At 45.1% G+C, this 25,868-nt stretch overlaps 1 protein-coding gene across 1 annotated transcript in view; it reads right to left on the reverse strand.

The window, feature by feature from the left end:
• Positions 1-25,868, reverse strand: part of SPTLC1 (serine palmitoyltransferase long chain base subunit 1) — a 96,067-nt gene that overhangs the window by 48,791 nt on the left and 21,408 nt on the right. Inside the window, exons 4-7 of the mRNA XM_069762340.1 lie at positions 13,911-14,004; positions 11,267-11,339; positions 9,801-9,933; positions 1,015-1,144 (exon numbers count right to left, since the gene is read on the reverse strand). Of these exons, the coding sequence (XP_069618441.1) occupies positions 1,015-1,144; positions 9,801-9,933; positions 11,267-11,339; positions 13,911-14,004 (430 nt within the window). The remainder of the gene's footprint in view (positions 1-1,014; positions 1,145-9,800; positions 9,934-11,266; positions 11,340-13,910; positions 14,005-25,868) is intronic.

Below are 25,868 nucleotides of genomic sequence, written 5' to 3' on the forward strand. Positions count from 1 at the left end.
TGGCGAAGGCATACTTTGCCTGTCCGGTTGAGGGCAGAGCAAAGTACTGCAGTGTGCAGGTGCCGGGCCTCTCTGCCCTTTCCCGACTCCTGCGCACTGCAGTACTTTGCTCTGCCCTCAACAGGGCAGACAAAGTACGCCTACGCAGGAGTGTGAAGACAAGAAGAGGACGTCATCCTATGAAGATGGGAGACCCCGGACCGGACTGACGCCCATCGGACCCGGACCGCAGCGGGACCGTCCCTGGGTAAGTATAATCTAACCTCTTTTTCTCATCTTTCAGGATACAATTGGGGGCTTATCTGCAGCATTCCAGAATGCCTGTGGGCTTAGCTCATCTTCCATTTTGGGGGTGACAGGTTCCCTTTAAAGTATATGATCTTAGTGATTGGCTGCGGTGCTTTTGATGTTAAGTCCGTGCCATAGGCAATGACTGATGCCGTGATCAGCAGTGGAGACCCAGGGAAGACGAATACCGAACAGTTTGCTGCTCACTATCAAACTTGGACTGAACATTTTCTGAAAAGCGGCAACCCCTTTAATGTATTCTCATGGAAAGCAATAACTCAGATTTTTGTTTTGTAGCAAGATAAAAAGTCTAGGTCTATAGCCTGGGTATAATGTCAAACAGCTAATTACCATGCTCATTTTGCTCTCAGCTTTTGGCAAGAAGCACCCACAAACACTTCACCTAGATCTTACATTTTTATTATATTTAAAAAACACTTTTAGATGTCTTTACTAACCATTGTAGACTGGAACGGGCATTAGTGTATTACAAAGCAGGACAATTCAAAGAGATGCTACATATAACAAATATTAATTGTGAGACTTTTCTTGAAGTCCAAATAATTTTTTTAAAATTTGTGAAGTAGATTTATGTAAATATTATGCTTAGTTGGTAAATTCAGTGAGCAATTAACATGAAAAAAAAAAAAAGACATAGGTCCATCAACCTCTTGACCAATTGTACATTAGCCATCACAAAATCATTTATAACCCACAATTATTCACCTTTTGATCTTCCAGCTCCTGCTCCTTTAACAATCGCTCCAAGTCACTCATATCGTTATGTCTGAAGTACTTGATGTTGCTTCTTGACGCCTGAAGCCCCTTCTGAATAGCAAAACATGCAGCTTCATCCCTGGAATCACAAAGAAGGACAGCGCTTACAATAGTATAAGCGCCTTGGCTGTACTATAGTTCCCCAGCCCTACAACATATTTCATGTGTAATAAAGAACTACTCCTGTGTCATTTTCAACAGATCATTAATCTAGACTCATATAATTAAGAAAAACTGCAGTAAACAATGCTAATTGTGATTCATGATGATGTCAGAAGCCCTACGTGGGTCAAGCAAGTGCATGAAAAGCAGTGACCCGAAAACACAAAAGATCCAACTTTGCACCTCGAACTTACACTTTGTCTACTCTAGTAAACTTTTATATTAAAGTTAGGGAATGTAAAGTTTTTTGGCAGCTTCCAGCTCCCACTAGTTCACTTCTCTCCCTGCACTGGATCAGTATCAGTCTATATTAAAATATATTTGGGGGTTTAGGCTGTACGGGGCTGCACACATGGTTTCAGTCATACATAAATAAAAATAATAACTTTGCCCCAGAGCGTCACAGCTGCACTCCAGTAATAAAGGGCATGCTACAATGGAAGAAAGAAAAACAAGAGGCAAAGTACACGCTTCCATAGAAAACTGCAGACGCTGCAGCTCAGAACTACACATAGGCTTCTCAACACTCGAGAGGAAGCAGAGGCAAAAAACATTACTCCCATCCCATAGAGCAGTGTTCCCCAACCCCCGGTCCTCAAGAGCCACCAACAGGTCATCTTTTCAGGATTTCCTTAGTATTGCACAGGTGATTGAATGCTTGCCTGTCCAGGTGATGCAATTATCACCTGAGCAATACTAAAGAAATCCTGAAAACATGACCTGTTGGTGGCTCTTAAGGACCGAAGTTGGGGAACACTGCCATAGAGTAATGACATGCCATTACTGTAAACTAAGTGTGGGGCCCACCATGTACCTGGGAGCCCTGCTGTCAGTGTACAGCTGGAGGGAATTTCCAATCATTTGGGAAGAAATTCTACCAGTAGAAAGTGATACATTAACATTATAAAGCCCTGACGCAAAAGCTTCACCAAATAAACCCTTCATATGTTCTGTACAGTGCTTTCCATTTTATAGTAAGATGGTCCAGTCAATTTATGTCTGGGTTAGACCATTATCTCCGCACACTTATAGTCATGGGTATGAATCTGCTCTCCGTTCTTCTAATAATCAAGACTAACCTCCTCCATAATCTCTGTATAATGCATCGACTTTCTATGGTTTCCCTGGCATTTGAGTGTCTATGTGCAGCGCATAATCTTTTTCTGGTATGCTTTCTTACCCATCATCTTGTTTCCATGACCTGTTTCATGTCTCTCATCATGTTATTCTGGCATATCTTTGAGTGATCACTCCAACCCCTCCCTCTCTTTAAGAACTTTGCTTAACTCAACATTTGGTCTCGCCATATCCACCCACCTCCTCATTGCCCTTGCTGGGGATATATTCAGACCAAGGAGTCTGATCAAGACTTTAGTCTGATCCATGTATCTTTCAAATTACAGATTTCTAATTACTATACTTTGAATTAGACTTGAACTGGACTGAAATTTGACTGTAAGGTAACGGAATATTAAACCACTACAATGTTTTGGTTTCTTTTCTCTTTCACACCTATTTTTCTTTTTTTTTTCCCTACCTCCTGTAGTCCCCCCACCTAGTAAGGAATTAGTAATTTCACCCTCCATCCTCCCCAGCCATCTCGCCTCCTCCTCACAGCTATTCCTCCACATACAATCCTCTTTCTCCAGACACACACGGCCGCATCATGTTCTATCCTGCTCCCACCTTTTAACGCTGTCTGCTGCTCCTCATCGCTGGTGACGTATTCCCAAATCCTGGCCCTCCTCAACACCTCCCCACACTCATTTCTAACCCCCTGCCACAATCCTCTACAGGTTTTCCTAACCAGGATAACCTCATATCCATTCATCCAGCCCCCAATCCTTCAGTCCCCCTACTTGGAGCACTATGGAACTCACGCTCCATCTGCAACAAACTGCCATTTATCACTAACAAACTCTCCTTCCTCGGCATCATTGACACCTGTCTCACCCCCTCTGAATCAGCCTCTCCAGCTGTGCTTTCCTATGGCGGATTCCACGTCTCTCACATCCCTCGCCCCAGCAACAAACGTGGTGGAGGAGTTGGCTTGCTCCTGTCCACCACCTGCCCCTTTACTCCAGTCCCACTACCACCCTCCACTACTCTTTCCTCGTTTGAGGTGCACTCCGTCCGCATCTATTCTCCCTCCAACCAGCTGTCATCTACCGCCCCCCAGAACTAGCCATCTCCACCTTTCTCGACCACTTCACCACCTGGCTACTTCATTTCCTCTCTGCTGACATCCCCACTATTATCATGGGTGACTTCAATATCCCCATTGACACTTCCACCTCAGCTGCCTCTAAACTTATCGCTTACTGCCTCCTTCGGCTTCACTCCGTGGTCTTCTGCGGCCACTCACAAAGATGGTCACACACTAGACCTTATCTTTACCTGCTTCTGTTCCCTTACAAATCTCACCAACTCACCCCTCCTGTCTGACCACAAGCTACTGAAATTCTCTTCCCTCTCCTCTCCTAGTGTGCAACCCCCACTCCACAAACTCACTCACCCTCGCAGAAATCTCAAACACCTCAATTTACAATCACTCTCTGAGTTCATTCTCCCTCTTACAGACATAGCTTCCCTTCATGACACAGATGCTGCTGCCACTTTTTATAACACCACAATAACAGCTACACTTGATTCGGCCGCCCCCTCATGCATAGCAAAACTCGTCCAAACAGACAGACCTGGCTGACCAGCCTGACGAAAGAACTGAGACTGGCTTCCAGGGTCGCTAAGCGGAGATGGAAGAGATCCCACTCTGCTGAGCACTTCATCGCATACAAGCAGTCTCTCACCAGCTTCAAGTCCATGCTCACTGCCGCAAAACAAACTTATTTCTCATCTCTCATATCCTCCCTGTCTCACAACCCTAAACAGCTTTTCAACACTTTCAATTCTCTACTCTGTCCCCCAGCACTTCCTCCCTCCCCCCTCATTTCTGCTGAATATTTTGCCTCTTTCTTTAAACAGAAGATCGATACGATCAGAGAAAGCTTTGGCCCGCAGCGCCCAATGCCGCTCTTAGCTGCTCAACCCTGTTCCTCCAAAACCAGCTTCTCCACCATGACAGAAGATCAGATCTCCACCCTCCTGTCTAGATCACATCTCACCACTTGCACGCTTGATCCGCTCCCGTCCCACCTCATCCCTAACCTCACCACAGTACCATCTCTACGCCGATGACACGCAGATCTACGTATCCGGACTTGACCTCACCTCCTTACTCACCAAAATCCCACACTGTCTGTCTGCTATCACTGCCTTCTTTTCTGCTCGCTTTCTAAAATTGAACATGGACAAAACAGAATTCATCATCTTTCCCCCATCTCACTCTACCCCTCCACCAGACCTATCAATCAACGTCAATGGCTGCTCACTTTACTCAGTCCCACACGCCCGCTGCCTCGGGGTGATCCTCAACTCTGCCCTCTCTTTCAAGCCACATATCCAAGCCCTTACCCCTCCAGCAGTCTCAAACTCAAAAATATTTCCCAGATTCGCGCATTCCTCAACAACGAAACCACAAAAACACTAGTGCACACCCTTATCTCCCGCCTTGACTACTGCAACCTCCTACTCTCTGGCCTCCCCTCTAGCACCACTCCAATCCATCCTACACTCTGCTACCCGACTAATCTATCTGTCTCCCTGCTATTCCCCAGCCTCTCCCCTATGCCAAGCCCTTCACTGGCTTCCTATCGTCCAGAGGCTACAGTTCAAAACCCTTACTCTGACATACAAAGCCATCCACAACTAGTCTCCTCCATACATCTGTGACATGGCTTCCCGGTACTTACCTACACGCAACCTTCGATCGTCACAAGATCTCCTTCACTACTCCCCTCATCTCTTTTTCCCCACAACTGCATCCAAGACTTGCCGCGCTTCCCCCATGCTCTGGAACACTAACCAACACATCAGAATCTCGCCTACCATAGAAACCTTCAAAAAGAACCTGAAGACTCACCTCTTCCGACCTGCCTACAATGATCCTCAACCTACTGAACCGCTGCACGACCAGCTCTACCCTCTCCTAATAAATCCTCACCCATCCCCTGCAGACTGAGCCCTCGCGGGCAGGGTCCTCCCTCCTTCTGTACCGGTTAGTGCCTTGTTTTTTGCTCATGTTTATTGTATTTGTCTATATTTTCCCCTTTTCACATGTAAAGCGCCATGGAATAAATGTCGCTATAAAAATGTATAATTATCTATCTATATAATTGTCTATGGGGAACTTCCGTCTTTCTTTCTGTCTGTCCTGGATATTCATTGGTCGCGGCCAGCCAGTGGGTATAGGCAAAAGGGCAGGGGAGGCCAGGAAGTATGCAGAGCAAGTCGCCGCCCCTCCGTACAGGCCGCGCCAGAAGCGCTGCAAAGGGGCGGAGTCGCAATGAGGAAGGCGGAGCCGGCGGGACCATGGGCGCTGTTGGGCCTACCGCCGCCAGAAGCCGGGGACTAAATTTGCGGCCGCGATTATTCATGATGGCTGCGACAGCAGGAACCAGCGCAGCACATGCGGCGGTGACAGCTGCGGACGGAAGGTGAGTATATACTACTTGGGATGTGCTATATACTCTGTGGCTGTGGTATATACTACATCACTGTGCAATATACTACGTGGCTGGGCAATATACTAAGTCGCTGTGCAAAATACTACGTGGGCTGTGCAATATACTACGTGGGCTGTGCAATATACTACGTGGGCTGTGCTATATAGTACGTGGCTGGGCAATATAAAACGTGGCTGGGCAATATACTACTTGGCTGGGCAATATACCACGTCGACATGCATATTCTAGAATACCCGATGCGTTAGAATCGGGCCACCATCTAGTAATAAATAATAATCCAAAATATATACTAGATTTTTGTTTCTACCAAAATGGGAATGTGTGTTATAGTATCAAATTATGGAACAAAAGCAACATGACTTCACTTGGATTGTTTAAACTGATGAGGAAGACAGAAGCCTTTGAATGATCCTTTAAGATGCATTATCTGTTTGAGCAATAGTGATCTATCCAAATGATTTAGCAACGAGGAAAACGTGGATTGGATTACAAAGTGAAAATACAGGTTCGAACAGTTAGTCAGATCACCCATTGATACAGTTTCTCTCAGCAAGGTTTTCCTTCCAGGAAGCCGCATCATTACTAAAGCAGTAAACCCGTGTTACGCAGATTATTAACATTAAGTCACAGAGAAAATGATGGGGGCTTAACAACATTCACCATGCCGATCTGGCCACCTGATCATACCCACTCTTGAAGATATTTCAAGGGGTATTCACAAGTTCTGTAATTACTAAGAATCCATGAAAATAAACAAGAATGCAATTGATTTCCTTTTCTCTCTGCTGTAATTCGCCTGCAATTACAGTTTTCATCTTTTATGGTGTGCAGCTCATTACCATGGGGCTTGACCTCCAGAACCTGGTCAGAATGTGCAGTACATTCCAGAAGATAGGTTAACTCTTAACCTACCAGTCACTTATGATTAAGACCAATGTGCCAGAAACACATCAGTTATTTTAATCTCCCCCTACATACAGTATATACTAGTGTATAAGCGGAGTTTTTCAGCACATTTTTTTGTGCTGAAAAATGTCCCCCCTCAGCATATACACAAGCCATTGTCCCAGTTTGTGGTAGGGGGAGGGGGAGCGGCGGAGCAGCGGGTCACGGGAGCCAGCAGCTGCAGCTAAAGCCTGTGCCTGCTGCTAAAGAGAAGTGAATATACACTGCACTGGCAATGCATATTTATTTCTCTTACAGCACGCGCAGAGTTACAGCCGCAGACACCGGCTTCCAGCAGGCTCTCACGAGTGCCCGCTCATTAAAAATGAATATTCACCTCTCTCCACTCCTATAGGCTGGAGAGAGGTGAATATTCATTACCTTAATTAGTGGGAAGAGATGCTGCAAGGGTGAGCAGGGAAGACAAGTAGGATGTTTTTGTTTTTTTATGCTTTTCTCATGGGGGACCATATATACAAGGATGGGGATACGGAGCCACGCAGACAAGGATGGGGATAAGGAGCCATGCAGACAAGGATGGGGATAAGGAGCCATGCAGACAAGGATGGGGATAAGGAGCCATGCAGACAAGGATGGGGATACGGAGCCCTGCAGACAAGGATGGGGATACGGAGCCATGCAGACAAGGATGGAGATGAGGAGCCATGCATCATACAAGGATGGGAATAAGGAGCCATGAAGACAAGGAGACAAGGATGGGAATAAGGAGCCATGCATACAAGGATGGGGATGAGGAGCCATGCATACAAGGATGGGAATGAGGAGCCATGCATACAAGGATGGAAATAAGGAGCCATGCATACAAGGATGGGAATAAGGAGCCATGCATACAAGGAAGGAAATAAGGAGCCATGCATACAAGGATGGGAATAAGGAGCCATGCATACAAGGAAGGAAATAAGGAGCCATGCATACAAGGATGGGAATAAGGAGCCATGCATCATACAAGGATGGGAATAAGGAGCCATGCATCATACAAGGATGGGAATAAGGAGCCATGCATACAAGGATGGGAATAAGGAGCCATGCATACAAGGATGGGAATAAGGAGCCATGCATCATACAAGGATGGGAATAAGGAGCCATGCATACAAGGATGGGGATGAGGAACCATGCAGAAAAGGATGGGAATAAGGAGCCACGCATACAAGGATGGGAATAAGGAGCCATGCATACAAGGATGGGAATAAGGAGCCATGCATACAAGGATGGGAATAAGGAGCCATGCATACAAGGATGGGAATAAGGAGCCATGCATCATACAAGGATGGGAATAAGGAGCCATGCATACAAGGATGGGGATGAGGAACCATGCAGAAAAGGATGGGAATAAGGAGCCACGCATACAAGGATGGGAATAAGGAGCCATGCATACAAGGATGGGAATAAGGAGCCATGCATCATACAAGGATGGGAATAAGGAGCCATGCATACAAGGATGGGAATAAGGAGCCATGCATCATACAAGGATGGGAATAAGGAGCCATGCATACAAGGATGGGGATGAGGAACCATGCAGAAAAGGATGGGAATAAGGAGCCACGCATACAAGGATGGGAATAAGGAGCCATGCATACAAGGATGGGAATAAGGAGCCATGCATCATACAAGGATGGGAATAAGGAGCCATGCATACAAGGATGGGAATAAGGAGCCATGCATCATACAAGGATGGGAATAAGGAGCCATGCATACAAGGATGGGGATGAGGAACCATGCAGAAAAGGATGGGAATAAGGAGCCACGCATACAAGGATGGGAATAAGGAGCCATGCGTACAAGGATGGGAATAAGGAGCCATGCATACAAGGATGGGAATAAGGAGCCATGCATACAAGGATGGGAATAAGGAGCCACGCATACAAGGATGGGAATAAGGAGCCATGCATACAAGGATGGGGATGAGGAGCCATGCATCATACAAGTATGGGAATAAGGAGCTATGCAGACAACGATGGGGATGAAGAACCATGCATACCAGAATAGGGATGATGGGACAATGCATACCCGGCTTATACTCGGGTCAATAAGTTTTCCCAGTTCTTCGAGGCAAGATTAGGTTCCTCGGCTTATACACGAGTATGTGTGTTTAATGTATTAGAAATAAAGCTCAGGTTATATGGATGGATGTGCCAGACCTTCTTTTCACTTGTCTCCAGGACATTGATTTCTATACAGCAGTTAGCTGCTCACTTCCTGAAGACATGCAGTTATAAATCACCAGCCTGACAGTAGCTCTCAGAGCAGGTCTGCTAATCACAGCTCTGAGCTTGTTCAAAAACCTTGTTATCCCCATGTGTGAACGTAATGATAGCAGTGTACACTCCAGAACAACCACTGACTGTTGAATGTGTCACAGCAAAACTTGTGCTAAGTTTTATAGTTCCACTAATGGGAGAGTTCTACTTTTCATCAGAGAGATCAGTCAAGGAGCTGTGCCTGCCCTGCTACAAACCAAGAAGTAAGAAAAATGAAAGGGCTACGACACGTTCCCATGATGAGTTTTTGGTCCGTTTTTTACACTCCGTATTTTAAAAAAAAAAAATGCAAATAACGTATTTTACTTAATCGGCGCAGAAAATATGCAGCATCAAAAAGTCACCAAAAGTGCGAACATAGTGTAAGGAAGGACAACTTGAGAATAACCCTTGCCAAGAGATCACATGTAATAATCAGATCCACTGATGGCAAAAGCAAATTTTAAATTTTAGAGCCAAATCGGAGAAAGAAGAGTCAAACTTTGTTGTTTCATCACCGGTGTAACAATTCCAGCGATACGCCACAAATAGGTCATTAAATAACCTCTGTAAAGTTTGAGTGCTATTAAACAGCTTACTAGCCATGCTATCAGACTACAGGCGGGCAGGGAGGCTAGCTGAAGCAATAGACCACAGACACCCACTGATTTCAGTGGGAGGGTGCCACTCAGCAGTGAGGATGTCAGCACTTATAGGCCATGGAATTCTTTTACACATTTAGATCTAGAAGTACGATGATAACAGACCAGGAAAACTCTGCACTTACACAAACACTATGTCTCCCCGTTTCGAGTAAGCTGGAATAGCACTTGCAATGGTGGCAAATCCATAGGAATAAATGATTGCTTCTTCTGTCCTCATAAACTTGGCCAGTCTTTCTTCCAGTTCCAAATGTACATCTGCAAGAAAGTTTGTGAAGGAGTTAAGTAGTGTGGTCAGCTACTTCCACAGAAAAAGGTGGCAGACATATGTGGACCCTCCAGAAAACATCCTAAAGATGTGTGAAGAAGCAGTGCTAGCTTTGAAATGGGTTTGTGTGGAATCTCCACACTTTGTGAAGAGCACATATTGTTCTTTAACCTTGGGGCATTCATGTCCCCGAAAACTGCCCATAAAACCGTTATGGTTTCCCCCACACTATAATTTACAAGAAGGATATACAACAAATATTCTGAATTCAAAATACCCCTTTAAATAAACAAGGATCCAAAATTAACTCTTTATGGAGAGCCGCACCCTTCTGGTCTTGGTAGCACCCAATAGATCCAGGGAGTGACACAGATCATGTCTGACATATCTCGAAAACATGGAAAAATATAGGTGATATGAAAGACCTCAATAGTCTTGTAGATTGTGAGCCCTCGCGGGCAGGGTCCTCTCTCCTCCTGTACCAGTTATGACTTGTATTGTTTAAGATTATTGTACTTGTTTTTATTATGTATACCCCTCCTCACATGTAAAGCGTCATGGAACAAATGGCGCTATAACAATAAATAATAATAATAATAATAATAATAATAATAATAAATAGTCAGCGACCAGCAGATGGGAGCACTGCCAACTGCCTCCTGCTTTCTGGAGAGTTCAGCAACTTTTAGAAATAGTAGGCCCAGAGCGAAGTCATGTGTGCGTCACACCACAACAAAGAAGTCGAGGTGAACCAGCAAATCAGAAGAGACGCTGGGGAAATAGAAGAAGGTGCGCTTAGCTCCCATCCAGGGGTCATGGAATAATGACATGACAGCTAGACTAGGGTCCTACAAATCAATTCACTCATCGCTAATCACTAACTATAAGAAAATTAAAAAGTATGGCATTACAGTTATTCTCTGTAGCAGATACTACATACACAATCTGTATAACATTACATGGTATTTTAGGGGAAATGTAAAGCTTATTATGCAGAAATAGGTTGTTTCCACTGATCAGAAAAGTAGGGAAAGGCTGCCCTCTAATGGCCACTTGAGGTATCACAGACAAGTAAAGTAAAGCAAAAAATCAAAAGGAAAAATGGACATAATAAATAATTGTGAAATATGCAAACAGCTATTTTCAGCACAATGCCAGAAAGTGTCTGCCTGAACCTCTGACTAGAGGCCCTAAGTAGCACATGGGTGTCTCAGAAGTGGGTCTCCTTCTGCAATAAGTAGGCACAGCAGGTATGTGCTGCAATGTCCCGATATTCAGCTGGTGCTGATTTTGCATTAGAGACCCCACACGTAATCTACTTACCAAATGTACCATAAAACCCTCTTGGACCACATGTTCCAACACCATACTTTCTAAGTGACGCCAGTGCTGCACTCTGCAAATACAAGATTAGATGATTAGTGGGACAATTGCTTCAGGGGAAAAAAAAAACCACCCACATGACAAGTCACCCACTAATTAACATATTGCCAAAATGATAAAATTGTTTTAAAAAAGAAAAAAAGAAAAAATTGTTAGAAAGGGTATTCATGCCACAAGGCAAGCTGGCAGGTTCACTTTAATCTTCGTGGATGTAGTAAAAATTCCAATAATTTTGTCATTTCTTTTAGATATATATAAAAAAAAAATCTCTTTTTTTAATATATTAAAATTTAAATAATTGCTAGTTTTAGGAAGGCATGTTCCGTATAAGACATGTTCACTGAATGGGAGATTTCAAAGTACATGGGGGCACAGCACCCTCCCTACCTATATACATGACTATTTGCATACCTTTGGCTTAAATGCACTACAAATAGGGAGGTTCTTTTTGGGGCCTACAGCGGTTTAGTCTCCACTGCTATTTGCCCTTCTATACCTTGGATATCTGGAATCCTTTTCCTTTCAAATAACTGTCTCAGTGCAGGCCCTTTTTGGATATTCTGCTGTCTCCTTCCCAATTTTCTTGGAGGTTATTTCTTCACTCCCCTGCCTTTTAGAATTCATTTCTTGTTTTTACATATGTAACCAATAAAGATTTAAAGGGCCACTGTCACCCCCTCCAACTGTTATAAACTAAAAGAGCCACCTTGTGCAGCAGTAATGCTGCATTCTAACAAGGTGGCTCTTTTAGTTTTTGGTGCAGTTATTGCCAAAATAAAGCGTTTTATAATTTTGCCAAAATACCTTTCTTTAGACAGGGAGGCAGGTCTTAACCCCCTGCTGGAAACGCCACACTGCAGTCACTCAAATCTTCAGGGGCGCCGCTCCCTCAGCGCTGTTTTCCCATGAAATCCGGCGCCTGCGCTGTTTAGTACTGGCTGGTGCAGGCGCAGTGAGCTCTGGCCGTCTTACCTCACATGCAGTCTCACAGACTGCGCCTGTGCAGCCAGTAATAAATAGCACAGGTGCCGGATTTCATGGGAAAACAGCGGAGGGGGCGGCGCCCAGCGCCGAAGAAGATTTCAGTGACAGCAGTGTGGCGTTTGCAGCAGGGGGGTTAAGACCTGCCTCCCTGTCTAAAGAAAGGTATTTTGGCGAAATTATAAAACGCTTTATTTTGGAAATAACTGCACCAAAAACTAAAAGAGCCACCTTGTTAGAATGCAGCATTACTGCTGCACAAGGTGGCTCTATTAGTTTATAACGGCTGGAGGGGGTGGTCACTTCCTACTGGTATGGTAGAAATGCATACCGGTGTGGTAAAATAATGGGGGCACAGGTTGCAGACTTCCACCATCTTTAAATATTCATTAAGTGTGACGCCAGAAAACATTTAGACAGAATTTGTCACCAGGTTTTTGCCACTTAAAAAGCAGAACAGTGATTTTATCAAAACTTCAGTAAGCAGCCTAGTAAGTGACACATCATTGAAATCAGGGTCTCTAGCCCTACATCAAAATGCTCTCAATAAATCACCAAATATCCCAACAATCACTTCACCCACTATAACACCAGTGTGACGCCCCGGAAGAAGTTGGTGGCGAAACGCGCGTTGGGGGTGAGATGACGCCTGGTGAAGCTCTGCAGCAGGTAATATATACCTTACAAAATAGCTATTCTGAGCACAATATTCCCCTGCATATCGAGACTGGCTTAGCCTATTGTATTTGGCCTATTATGGCCTGGGGTATTCTTGATACTCTGACTTTGGTATTGGGATCCAGATCTTCATAGGGTCCCGGGTATATAGATTTGTTGCAGATCTCCATTTATCTTTTTATAGGATAGACTTTAGCTGGAATATTTTTAGCACCACTGATCTAGGATCTCTGTTATCCATTACTATGTATTAAATGTAGGTAGTTGCTATATATTTATGCTCAGTATCGGTGTCTGTATTATTTATTGGCGTCCCCTATTATGGTTATCTTGGAATATATCAACTGTTTTTTATCTATTGTCAATAAAAATATTTTGATTTCATAAGAATTTTGTGGGATCTCTTCTTAGCCCCATGATCATATCTATGGGACTAGTGTGGTTATCATAATGCTCTCAGAAGGGGTGGCAAAATCCTGGTGACAGATTCCCTTTAACAAGGTGAATCTTCCTCAGAAAGTTTATTACATTTTAACTGAATCTTGTTTGTGCCACTGGGGTGTGATTATTTTTTTAACTCCATGAGGAGCCTTGACTCAACATCTGACGGGGGGAAATCACATGACCGCTGCAGCCATTTAATTCCGTCGATCAGTATCAGTTGATTGGCTGCAGCAGTCAGATGTTGATGCCAGGTATCCGGTTAGCCGTGGAAGGGAGGTGGTGGCTTTGAGATCAGGCGACCTTGTGTAATACCGGATGTTGAAATATTAAAGGACATATGGAAGCAAGATCATAGTGTCTGTCAGTCAATAATAAAAGAGAACAATTTGTATGATATTCTTCAGAATTTAGTGTATTACTATATTACTATACTCATGTCATATTTACACAATGATTGAGAACAATACAGATCGTTACCAACCTTAACTCGATCGTTATCAAGAAGGCCAAGAAAATTAAATGATGAAAAATTAATACATTCTTTCCCATTGACAACAATCTTGTGGCTTGGAGGGCTGCAAGACAAAAATACATATCAAAGGATCCAAATTGAAAGCATCTGGAAGCCAGAAACAAGAAGAAAATACACCCAAGAACTATTCCAGACAAATTATGTAAACCTAGCTGTCGATTCTGCTAATTTAAAGGGGTTTTCTATCCCTGAAATGTTATTATTTCCTATAGAAGGCTCTAAAATAAACATTTGACCAATGCACCCAATCACACCTGTGACACAGTAACATGCCCGTCTGGCCGGAGGAGGAATCACAGAGACCAGGGCAGCACCGGAAGAGAAGCAGTATGGGGATCTGGAAGGAATTGAGGATTTACATGTGTTTTATTTTTACCTCTCCTTTTCTAAATAGTCATAACCTTTTATTTTGTTCCCCCAGACAGATATACGATGGCTTGGATTTTATTTTTTATGTAGGACAAGTCGCAATTTTGAATGATCCAATTAATTTTAACATATAGTGGCTTGCAAAAATATTCACCCCCTTGGCTTTTTACCTATTTTGTTACATTACAACCTGTGTTTAACCCCTTAAGTACCGAAGCCACTTTGTAAGTTAACGACGGTCTAATTTTTTAAGTCTGACCAGTGTCACTTTAGGAGGTTATAGCTCTGGAACGCTTCGATGGATCCCAGTGATTCGGAGATTGATTATTTCGTGACATATTGTACTTCAATGACCATGGTAAAATTTGTTCAATATTTTTTTTGCGTTTGTGAAAGTATCGGTAACTTGGAAAACATTTTCAAAATGTTGCAATTTTGAAACATTTTTAATTCGTATGCCCTTAAATCAAAGTCGTTGCACAAAATAGTTACCGTAATAAATAACATTTCCCACATGTCAACTTTACATCAGCACAATATTTAAAAAAAAAAAAAAATTGTTAGGAATTTAGACGGGTTAAAAGTTAATCATCAATTATCCATTTTTCCAACAAAATTTACAAAACCATTTTTTTTTTTTAGGGACCTCACATTTGAATTGACTTTGGAGGGTCTACATGACAGAAAATACCCAAGTGACACCATTCTGAAATCTGCACGCCTAAGTTTATTAACCCTTCAGGTGCTGCACAGGAATTAATGCAATGTAGAATGAAAAAAAAAATTAGCATTTTTTTTCACAAAAATGTTACTTTAAAAGCCCCAAATTTTTTATTTTCACAATGGTAACAGGAAAAAATAGACACCCAAATTTGTTGTGCAATTTCTTCTGAGTATGCCGATATGTGGGAGAAAACTGCTGTTTGGATACACGGCAGAGCTCAGAAGAGAAGGAGCACCATTTGACGTTTTGAACACAAAAATGGCAGGAATTGAGAGCGGATGCCATGTCACATTTGGAGAGCCCCTGTTGTGCTTAAACAGTAGAAATTCCCCACATAAGGTATGGAATTTTTCTTGCTCCTGGATTTTTAGGGTTATTACAAAAAGAGGGCAAAGTACGGTAATCTCTTGGCTCCTATGGAATTTAAGAAACCCCTTGGGGAGATATGCCAGGTCCAGCCTTAGAACAACTGTGTTGTCATACACCTGTGTGTAGGGTGGGGAATAAAGACCAGGGCCTGTGTATCGCTCACCCTGATGTCAGGGCCACTAGTACAACCATCTTAAGTGTGATGAACTTCGCAGATAAATCCTGTAAGGGCTCAAATTGGTCTCAAGTTAGCACCTCTAAAACTAGGTTCAGGTCCCAAGGAGGAATTTTTGGGACTATAACCAGTCTGGATCTACTACAGGATCTTATAAACCAATATACCCATTTATTTGCTGGTAGGTTCCAATTATACAAGGCACCCAGGGCCGATACCTGCACCTTGAGAGTGTTAGTTGCTAACCCTAGTTCCAACCCCGACTGCAGAAACTCTAGAATGGACCCAACCAGGGCTGCAATAAAAACTCCAGGAATCTCTTCCATGTTCTACCATAGATCCTTGATGTAATTGGTTTCCTACTTTTCAACAGGGTGGAGACTAGCCCAGTGGAGATTAGCCCTGTTGAGAACCAGTGCCGATTCCGTAATGCCCTCTCAAATTCCATGCTGCTAGATGGAAGCCCTTCACTTGAGTGGTAGACCGGTCCCTGGGTAAGAAGGTCCAGGATCTCTGGTAGAATCCATGGATCAGACATTAGCCTTAGAAGGGAAAACCATGGTCTCTTCGGCCAGAATCCATGGATCAGACATTAGCCTTAGAAGGGAAAAACCATGGTCTCTTCGGCCAGAATGGAGCAATGAGAATCACCCTTGCCTGATCCTTCCTGATCTTCCACACGACTGTTGGAATCATCGTTAATGAAGGAAATGCATAGGCCATCCTGAAACTCAAGGGAATTTGAAGAGCATCCACTGCAAATGGTTTCTCCCTTGGTTTTAATGAACAGAAGTTCTTCACTTTTCAGTTGTGCAAGCTGGCAAACAGATCTATCTCCAGCCGCCCTCATATCGGCACTCTGCTGGAAAATTTGGGAATTTAGAGTTGAGACCATTCTCCCTGTCTCAATTTCTCAAGACTCAGGAAGTCTGCCTTTGTGTGGTCTATTCCCCTTATGTGAAGTGCCATAAGGGACAGTAGGCGTTTGCTCCACTAGCTGGAGTAGGATGTCTGCTGCCATAATTAGGGTATTAAACCTTGTTCCCCCCCCCCCTGGTGGTTGACATAAGCCACGACTGCTCGATTGTCTGACATTGACTGACATGGTGACCCTGGCGGAAGGGAAGAAAGTGTCTCAAGGCTCTTTCCACAGCATTTAAAAGTTAGAACCTTGGCCCCTCTCTAGAGGAGACCAGGTCACCTGAACAGAGTGAGACTATAGATGTGCCCCCCATCCGGTATTGCTCATATCTGTTGTGATAACATCTTCCACTGGTCTTATCCACTGGACTCCTGGCGACAAATGTTTTCTTACTGTCCACCAAGACAGGGAATCCATTATTGCAGAAAAAAGATGTATCTTTACCTCAAAATGCCCTTTTAAAGGGAACCTGTCACCCCGTTTTTTGAGATTGAGCTATAAATACTGTTAAATAGGGCCTGCGCTGTGTGTTCCTATAGTGTATGTAGTGTACCCCGATTCCCCACCTATGCTGAGAAATAACTTACCAAAGTCGCCGTTTTCGCCTGTCAATCAGGCTGGTCAGGTCGGGAGGGCGTGGTGACATCGCTGGTTCTTCCTCAGCTTTACGTTGGTGGCGTAGTGGTGAACAAGCAGCGCGCGATCTCCGCTGTCATCCCTTTCGTCGGTGGGGGCGGCCATCTTCCTGGGGCCGCGCGTGCGCAGATCGAGTGCTCTGCTGCACGGGGCTTCAGGAAAATGGCCGCGGGATGCCGCGCGTGCGCATTAGAGATCGCGGCGGCCATTTTCCCAAAGCCGAGATGCAAACTCGGCTTTGGGAAAATGGCCGCCGCGATCTCTAATGCGCACGCGCGGCATCCCGCGGCTATTTTCCTGAAGCCCCGTGCAGCAGAGCACTCGATCTGCGCACGCGCGGCCCCAGGAAGATGGCCGCCCCCACCGACGAAAGGGATGACAGCGGAGATCGCGCGCTGCTTGTTCACCACTACGCCACCAACGTAGAGCTGAGGAAGGACCAGCGATGTCACCACGCCCTCCCGACCTGACCAGCCTGATTGACAGGCGAAAACGGCGACTTTGGTAAGTTATTTCTCAGCATAGGTGGGGAATCGGGGTACACTACATACACTATAGGAACACACAGCGCAGGCCCTATTTAACAGTATTTATAGCTCAATCTCAAAAAACGGGGTGACAGGTTCCCTTTAACAACCTCTGTGCAAACAGGACCTTCTACTGTAGCTGACTTAGGTAAAATTGGACCCATCGTACTGCCAGGATACAAGATGTTAGGAATCCTAGCAAGGACATTGCTTTTCTTAGTGTCATTCTTGGCTGATCTATCGTTGACAGTGCCAGGACCATTACCTTGGATATTTTGTCCTCTGGCACGAGACAGATCTGGCGCTCTGAGTCCAAAATCAACCCCAGGAAGGCCTGTATTCTTTCTGGTTTTAGTCCCGATTTGAGGGTATTTACCATCCAGCCCAGCTCTTCTAGGACCACAGTTACCTCCCTCAGCTGTTCTGCACAGTGATCTTCTGACCTTCCGACTATAAGTAAGTCGTCTAGGAATGGGGTGATAACGGTGTTTCATGAATGAAGGTAGGCAATCACCTCCGATATTACCTTGGTAAATACTTTTGGAGCTATTGACAGTCCGAATGGAAGGGCTGTGTGCTGGTAATGTCTGACCCGTACCTGGACATACAGAGCCACCCTCAGGAATTTTAGATGACCCCAATGGATTGGGATGTGATAATAGGCATCCTTCAAATTGATAACCACCATGAAAGAATTCTGGAATAACAGCTTTATAGATGTGTTCACTGACTCCATCTTGAAGGAATAATTCATAATCCATCGGTTAAGCTTCCTCAGGTTGATAATAGTTCTTAGAGAACCGGCTTCTTTATCAAATAGAGGGGGGAATAAAATCCCCTTCTTATCTCTTCCACCTGGACATCGCACAGAACACGCTTTTGTAAGAGTTACAAGATTTCTAACTCCAGGGCCAGCTGTTCTCCTAGTGATTTCCTGCGGGGTGTTAATACAAAGGTCTGGCTAGGTGGATGGACAAAGTCTATTTTCAGACCGTCTTTGATGATACCTAAGATCCAGCGACTGGGGGAGATTTTTACACAGACAGGGAGAAAGAGGGAGAGCCTTTCCCTTACTACTGACCTGACGTCAATGGGAGGGCTTTTTTGGTAGATGTACAGGGTCCTCTGAACATATCTCCAGACTCCTTTCTATCCTTCAACTCCAAGCTCTTCTTTTCTCCCAGAGGATGTCCCCTATTAATCTTACTCCTCTAAAAGGAAGGCTTCCTAGCTTAAGCAGAGAAACCCCTTTTTGTCTCCTGCCTTCTCTAGAATGTCTTCTAGTGTGTGTCCAAAGAGAAAATGGCCATATGGGATGGAGCAGTCGATTTTTTGAAGGCAGGTCTCCGGGAGACCCCTTCAGCCAAAAGGCCCATCTAGCCACATTGGACAGGCTCACCGACCTAGCCGCCAACCTCACAGAGTCTGCTGAGGTGTCTGACAGAAAAGCTGTTGCTCCTTGCAACAGAGTCATATTAGCCAAGATTTCATCTCTTGGGACCTTGCTCTTAAAGCTGCTCCACCATTTGTTGCAGCTAGATCATAAGGGAGCGAGCAGTACAAGTCCCAGCTTTTGCTGGCTTCAGACCCCCTGTGGCTGCCTTCCAGGTGTGCCTCAGGAACCCATCAGCTTTTTTTATCCAATGGGTCTCTAAGTGTGCCGGAATCCTCAAAGGGCAGAGCTAACCTCTTAGAGGATTTCGCCACTACCCCATCGATTTTAGGGATTTTATCCCAACTGTTGGAGTCTCTCTCCTCAAAGAGGTATCTCCCCTTTGAAGATGAGGGCAGGCTACCAGATCTTTCCGGCTTCTTCAACTCTTTAGCTAGGAGCACTCGTATTCTGGATTTAACAGGAAAGGTGCACTTCCGCCTTTCCTCTAGACCCCCAAACATTATATTCTCTAGGGATTTAGGAGCTTTCTCCTCCTTCAGGCCCATTGTTGATCTGACTGCCCTAACCAACCTATCTGTATCCTCAGCCGGAAAGCAAGGTCGGCCACACCTGTATCACTGTCCATGGTGAGGAGGAGGAGGAGGAGGAGGACAGGGATTCACTATGGCATTCTCTAACAGACTGTGGAGATGCCTCAGATTCCGTAACGACCTCCTGAGCTCTCGTTCCCCTTTTTTAGACAGGGTCTTTAGGGAACCTTGCACCTTAGCCCTGATCATGGACCTAAGCCTCATGGCGAAGTCAGGGGTCTCATCCCGTATAGTTTTCTGTCAATGAACTGCAAGCGGGGTCCTACAAAGGGCACACTCTTTATTCTTTTTGTCGCTAGCCTTCCTAGGCCCCTAGTGATTTAAGCAAGAAATGGCCCTTATTAACAAAAGGTGACATTCTCATAGATTCAGAGGCTGATAGAGGGTACATACGACGTCCCACCTGTATACTGAGGAGTCCTGTGACCTCTGATCGGGACGGCTGCCACTCCTGCCACTTGGAGCGGCTGCTCCGTAGTGCGCCCGCTCCTTAGTACGCCCGAGCCTATGACAAGGCACTGATATTGGCAACTGCTGCAAAAGCTACTGCAGGTGCTGCTGCTGCTGCTGTTCTCTCAGATTCTCCATGATGGGGAGTTTTAGACATAAGAGCCTCTTCTGTGGTCATCTCCCATTTTATAAGGGATCCACCGCGCTTTCCGCCTCCTCCGGTGCCCGAAACAATGACCCCGCCTCCCATTGTCCACCCGCCAGGATGCGCCTAGTCTCCACACGTCCCAGCCTGCTTTTTCGCCCAGGGTGCCACCATTTTGCCTCCAACACACCCCCTCGGATGTCACTTGGGCACACCCATTCCCAGCATACCTTGTCCGTGACATCAGCGGAGCGAGCCCTTGGAAGCCAGGCTCATTACGAAGCTGTGGCTGGAAGACTGAGGCTTGAGAGCAGTGTGGCGGATCCAAAACAGCCGACCCGGCCTGCGCCTGTGCCGCTCACACTAAGGCCCCTTGGGTGGTGCCTCCAGCACCTGAAGGTTCTTCCAGTGCTGGGACTGGAGTGGGCAAGTAGGAACAAAAAAAATAAAAAATAAAATAATAAAACCTTCAACCCACCTGTGTCTCGGCACGAGGGTTCCTGTCAGGACAGGAAACCCAGCTAAAGCGGGGAAAAGGTACTGCCCTTTTATTTCAGTAGGTTTCCTGTCCTGACCCTTTCTCAGGTGTGCGGTCATGGGTGAAGTGAAAATATGTATATTGCTTATCGGTAATGTGTTTTTACAGAACCCATGACAGCACCAAGGAGAGAGGAGATCTGCCCTTCAAGGTCAGGAAACCTTCAAGATAAAAAGGGTGGCTCCTCTCTCCGCATCAGTGGATTACAAAGCATGAGAGGACCTCCAAGTTAGTGTACACATATCTAAATACATTTATACAAACTATCTTTAACCACAACCATATGTGGTGTACTATATACAATAAACCACCAACCAGAAGGTGATGACTTAGTAACGGGAGGGAATATAAGGGTGCTGTCATGGGTTCCTTAAAAACACATTATCGGTAAATAATATACCGCAAGTGTTTTTCAGTCACCCATGACAGCACCAACGAGAGAATTACAGAGAATTACTCAATTGGGGAGAGACCACAGCCTGTAGAACCCTCTTCCCAAACATGTGATCAGAAGAGGCAGAGCGATCCAGTCTATAGTGGCTATAAAAGGTGGAAGTAGACGACCACTTAGCTGCCTTACGGATCTGTTCTATGGACACATCTGCTCTTTCTGCCCAAGATGTTGCAATCGCTCTCAGAGTGGGCCCCCAGGTCGTCAGGGATTGGTCTTCCTGCGCCTGTACAGACCAATTTGATTGCCTTTCTTATCCACCTGGATAGGGTACCCTTTGAAACTCTCATTCCTTTCCTAGAGCCCTGAAAGGAGATAAACAGAGCCCTATCCTTCCTCAAAAGTTCTGTTGCTGACAAATCGTGAAGAAGGCACCTCCTAATGTCTAGAGTGTGAAACTTTTTTCCCTACAATTCTTAGCATCAGGACAGACGAAGGACAGCAGAGATATCTCCTGTGACCTATGGAACTTAGATGCTACTTTAGGTAGATAGGCCGGGTCCGGTTTTAAGACTACTCTATTGTCCATTACCATGGTAAAGGGAGGGTCTGCTTATAGAGCCTGTATATCGCTCACTCTACGTGCTGATGTTAGGGATAGGCCGGAGTCACACACAACGTATAAAAATATGGTCCGTTTTTGATGGCCAAGATACGCTGAAAATTTCCTAACAGTGATCCGTATTCAATGCGAGGATGCGATTTTTTTCCATAGAATGTATATGTATGTATGTATGTATATGTATGTATATATGTGTATATATGTGTATATATATATATATATATATATATATATATATATATATATATATATATGTATATGTATATGTATATGTATATGTATATGTGTATATATATATATATATATATATATATATATATATATATATATATATATATATATATATATATATATATATATATATATATATATATATATATATATATATATCTATCACACACACCTATACTATGTGTAGACATTAATTTTATCTGTTCTATTCTAACCTGTCAGTGTGATTTTACTATACACCGCGATGAATTGCTGGCTTTTCTATAGAACACCGATGCGCATTTCTCGCAAGTCACACTGATGGTACATGTGTAATCCGTTTTTTTCCACGCACCCATAGACTTGCATTGGCGATTCTCGGCTGAGATACGCTGACAATCGCAGCGATTTCACTCGGATCCTGGATACAGCTGAGAAAACAACGGATAATAGGAGCTGCCCCATAGATTAACATTGGGCAGAGTGCTATGCGATTTTTTATCGTAATGCACTCGTTCGTATTACGGGTCTAGTGTGACTCCGGCCATACAAAGAGTATAGTCTTTAGGGTAATCAACTTTATAGACCCTTCAGTCAGAGGCTCAAAGGAGGGTTCTGTCAAAGCATTCAAAACCAAGTTTAAGTCCCATGGAGGGGTCCTGGCTACAGGGACTCGTCTGGATCTAGCACATGCTTTAATAAGCCTGACCACCCACTAAATACCCACGAGGTAGTAATTATACACAGCGCCTAAGGCCGAAACCTGGACTTTCAAGGCGCTAACCGCCAGGCCTTGTTCCTGCCCCCTCTGAAGGAACTCCAGGATTTGTCTTAGGGGTACCTTTCGTTCCAGAGTGCACCCCGTAGATGTAAAGAATTTTTTCCAAGTCCTATCATAAATCTTTGTAGTGACCGATGTGAGATAGCGCTACCTGAGTGGGTTGGGGGACACTCGTTTGGCAACGGGATTAAAGCAGTCAGGCACGATTTCTCACAAAAACAGTCTACTTGGTTTATTTAAAAGTCATAAACCGTACCGTAGGCCATGTTGCAAATCTCAGGCCTACACATAGTCCATAGCACTTTAACTCGGCGAACAGTTCATTAACGTCAAAAGAACACAAACCATCGGCAGTCTGTTCCATTGGCAGATACTTCTCTGCCCGTAACCCCCTTTAGCTGGAGTTACCTTACAGGAGCTCCTGCTCCACACACTCCTGTCAGTCCTGGTTTCCAGGAAAGCTGCCTAACTGGGATCACCTTCCTTGTGACCAGGGCACTTCAGATAGTCCAGACCCGCAGACGGAACTGTAGCTTCCCTGACACAGTAGCCATCACAGGCTCTGCAGATACGGCCTCTCCGTGCGCCACTCAGGAAGTCCAGTCCCAGGCACTTCCAACACAGGCCATCAGTCCATGGCCTCACCATGTGCTTCCAGGAATCCAGTCCACTCCAGGACATTCCAACACAGGCCATTCACAGGACCTCACATTCTGACCATCGGCCTCTCCGTGCGCTATTCAGGAAGTTCAGACCCAGGCACTTCCAACACAGGCCTTCAGTCCATAGCCTCACCAGGTGCTTCCAGGAATCCAGTCCACTCCAGGACATTCCAACACACAGGCTGTTCTGTCTCCGCCATCTAATATTGTTACCCTGATTATCTGTTTGCGTAATTGCAGGTTTCTCAGTATGGATGTTCATATCTTTATTTGTTTTTAGTGCTTTGGCTCCCTCTAGCGGTCAGAGTTATGTTGGCAGTTCAATCTTGTTTTTGTATTATCCATGTCTGATTCTCCTCCTCCTTTGCAATGCATTATGGTAGCTCAGCCTCCATTTCCCTCCATTTTTCCTTTCACTTTCTTCGGTTTGCCTTCAAGGAAAGACGCTTCACTTCATCCCCCTTGCGATTGCATTGCCGGTATGTCTTTATGCTTCCTATAGATATTTCTGCTCTATATTAGCTTAGTTTAACCAGTTGTACTCCTAGTTTAGTCACTAGCTTTCTAAATGTTATGCATAATGTATATCATGTGTATTATGTATCTGTTCTATGCCATGCACTGATTCTATGTATATCATTGTTCACAGTTTCACCGCATCAATATACCACTACGTTTAATAAAGCACAGACTCAACCACAGTCTCCTTATTGGACCCCGGTATAGCGGTTTAGCTGACTGTATAGCTACGTATGAGCCTGCCTCAGCTAGTGAGGACAGAACACAGGCTATCCAGGACGTCACACTGACCAATTCAGGTCAATACACTCAACATGTGACCCAAACCCTGGTCACATTATGTACCTATAACCACCCCATAGGTGTGAGGTGTGTGTGTGGTTAGCCAGTCCTACCCAGCTCTCTGACTAACCCTGCAAGCCTCTGGAGCCCCCCCACTAGGACCGTGGGGTACTCGGAACTGGGCCGGTTCTTCATGGGATGTGTCACGGTGACAGTGACCCGGTCCATGGCCCTGGACGTCCAATAAAAGGGGAAAAGTATATGGGAGTAAAGTCTATGGTAGTAGTGTTCGTGACGCCACCTGAGGTGGTATAGTTCCCCACAGGTAGAACTTGGTCCCCAGGGCTCCCAGTGTAGTTGATAAGGATTATAGATGGTGAAGTGCAGGAAATAATTAGAGGACACAAGGTTGCAGTCTTTTTACCTTTTACTGGTAGTATGCAGCCACAGTCCAGGGTACGGATCCCAGGTGATCGTGAGGTCCGGCCAGCCTGGAAGCGATTCGGAATCCCACTAGCCAGGTGGAGATGGAAGCCTTCCTTACTGCGCTGTGGTATAAGTCCCTTGCTGCCTAAGGATTCACACAAGGTCCTCTCTTTCTCTCTGTCCTAATAATAGGACAATATCCGTATGGAGGCAACTCAAGCCTTTTTACAGGTGTCCCTAATCTCCTGCCCGCCGGTTTCTGCTGTGGGGCATACAGTTACCCCAACAACCTCTGACTTCCGGCCTCCGGTATTCTGCGCTTCAGTGTGGAGGGAGCTCAGTCACAGCTCCTCTCCATCTCTATCCTCTCCTTCACTTCTTCTCCCCTATCAGTCTCCTACAGACTGCTCTGTTTCTCACTCTTTCCAGGAGCTGCAGAACCACGTGTGCACGGCCCCAGCTTTCCACTCTCAGACTGTGTGACTGCTCTGTCTCTGTCCTTCTGACAGACTGACTAACTCTTCCTCCAGCCAGAATATATGTAGGGAAGTTCCCCTCAATCTGGGTCTCGAGCTCCCCCTTCTGGCCTGGAGTCAGAACAGTGTTGTATGTACTTGTTACCTGTTAAAGGGATCCTCGTCGCTTCCAAGCATAGCATCACCCTACCCGTGAGGAAGTCAATACCACTGTAAAAACCAGTTACCTGGGGTGCTACACCTCCCTTTTAACTATACAAATATTTGTGGGACTACAGGTCCCAGAACAATAATACTACAGGCTTACAGCGTAGACTCCCTCTGCGACACATACCAGCCATTTACAAGCATGCCAGAGACTTTCATTATCACCATTACAGATACGCCTCCATGCGTATCCTAAAAAGCACATACTGCGCCCCCTGGCTGTAACATAGGTCACTGCATCACACCGGCTTCCTACTAGCAAGCAAGGTAGAGACTAGGTTGGGAGAAAACCCCTCACCCTCTAGCACCGACCTCTCAAATTCCATGCTGTTAAGTGCAGCCAAGTCACCTGAGAATGGAATACAGGTCCCTGAGCTACAAAGTCTGGGATCTCTGGAAGGACCCATGGTTCCGTGACTGACATGTTCCTCCTCAGCCAAAAGAACCAGGGCATCTTGGACCAAAAAGGGGCTATGAACACTACTCTTGC

Source organism: Ranitomeya imitator, chromosome 1, assembly GCF_032444005.1.
Source record: "Ranitomeya imitator isolate aRanImi1 chromosome 1, aRanImi1.pri, whole genome shotgun sequence".
Lineage (NCBI taxonomy): Eukaryota > Metazoa > Chordata > Amphibia > Anura > Dendrobatidae > Ranitomeya > Ranitomeya imitator.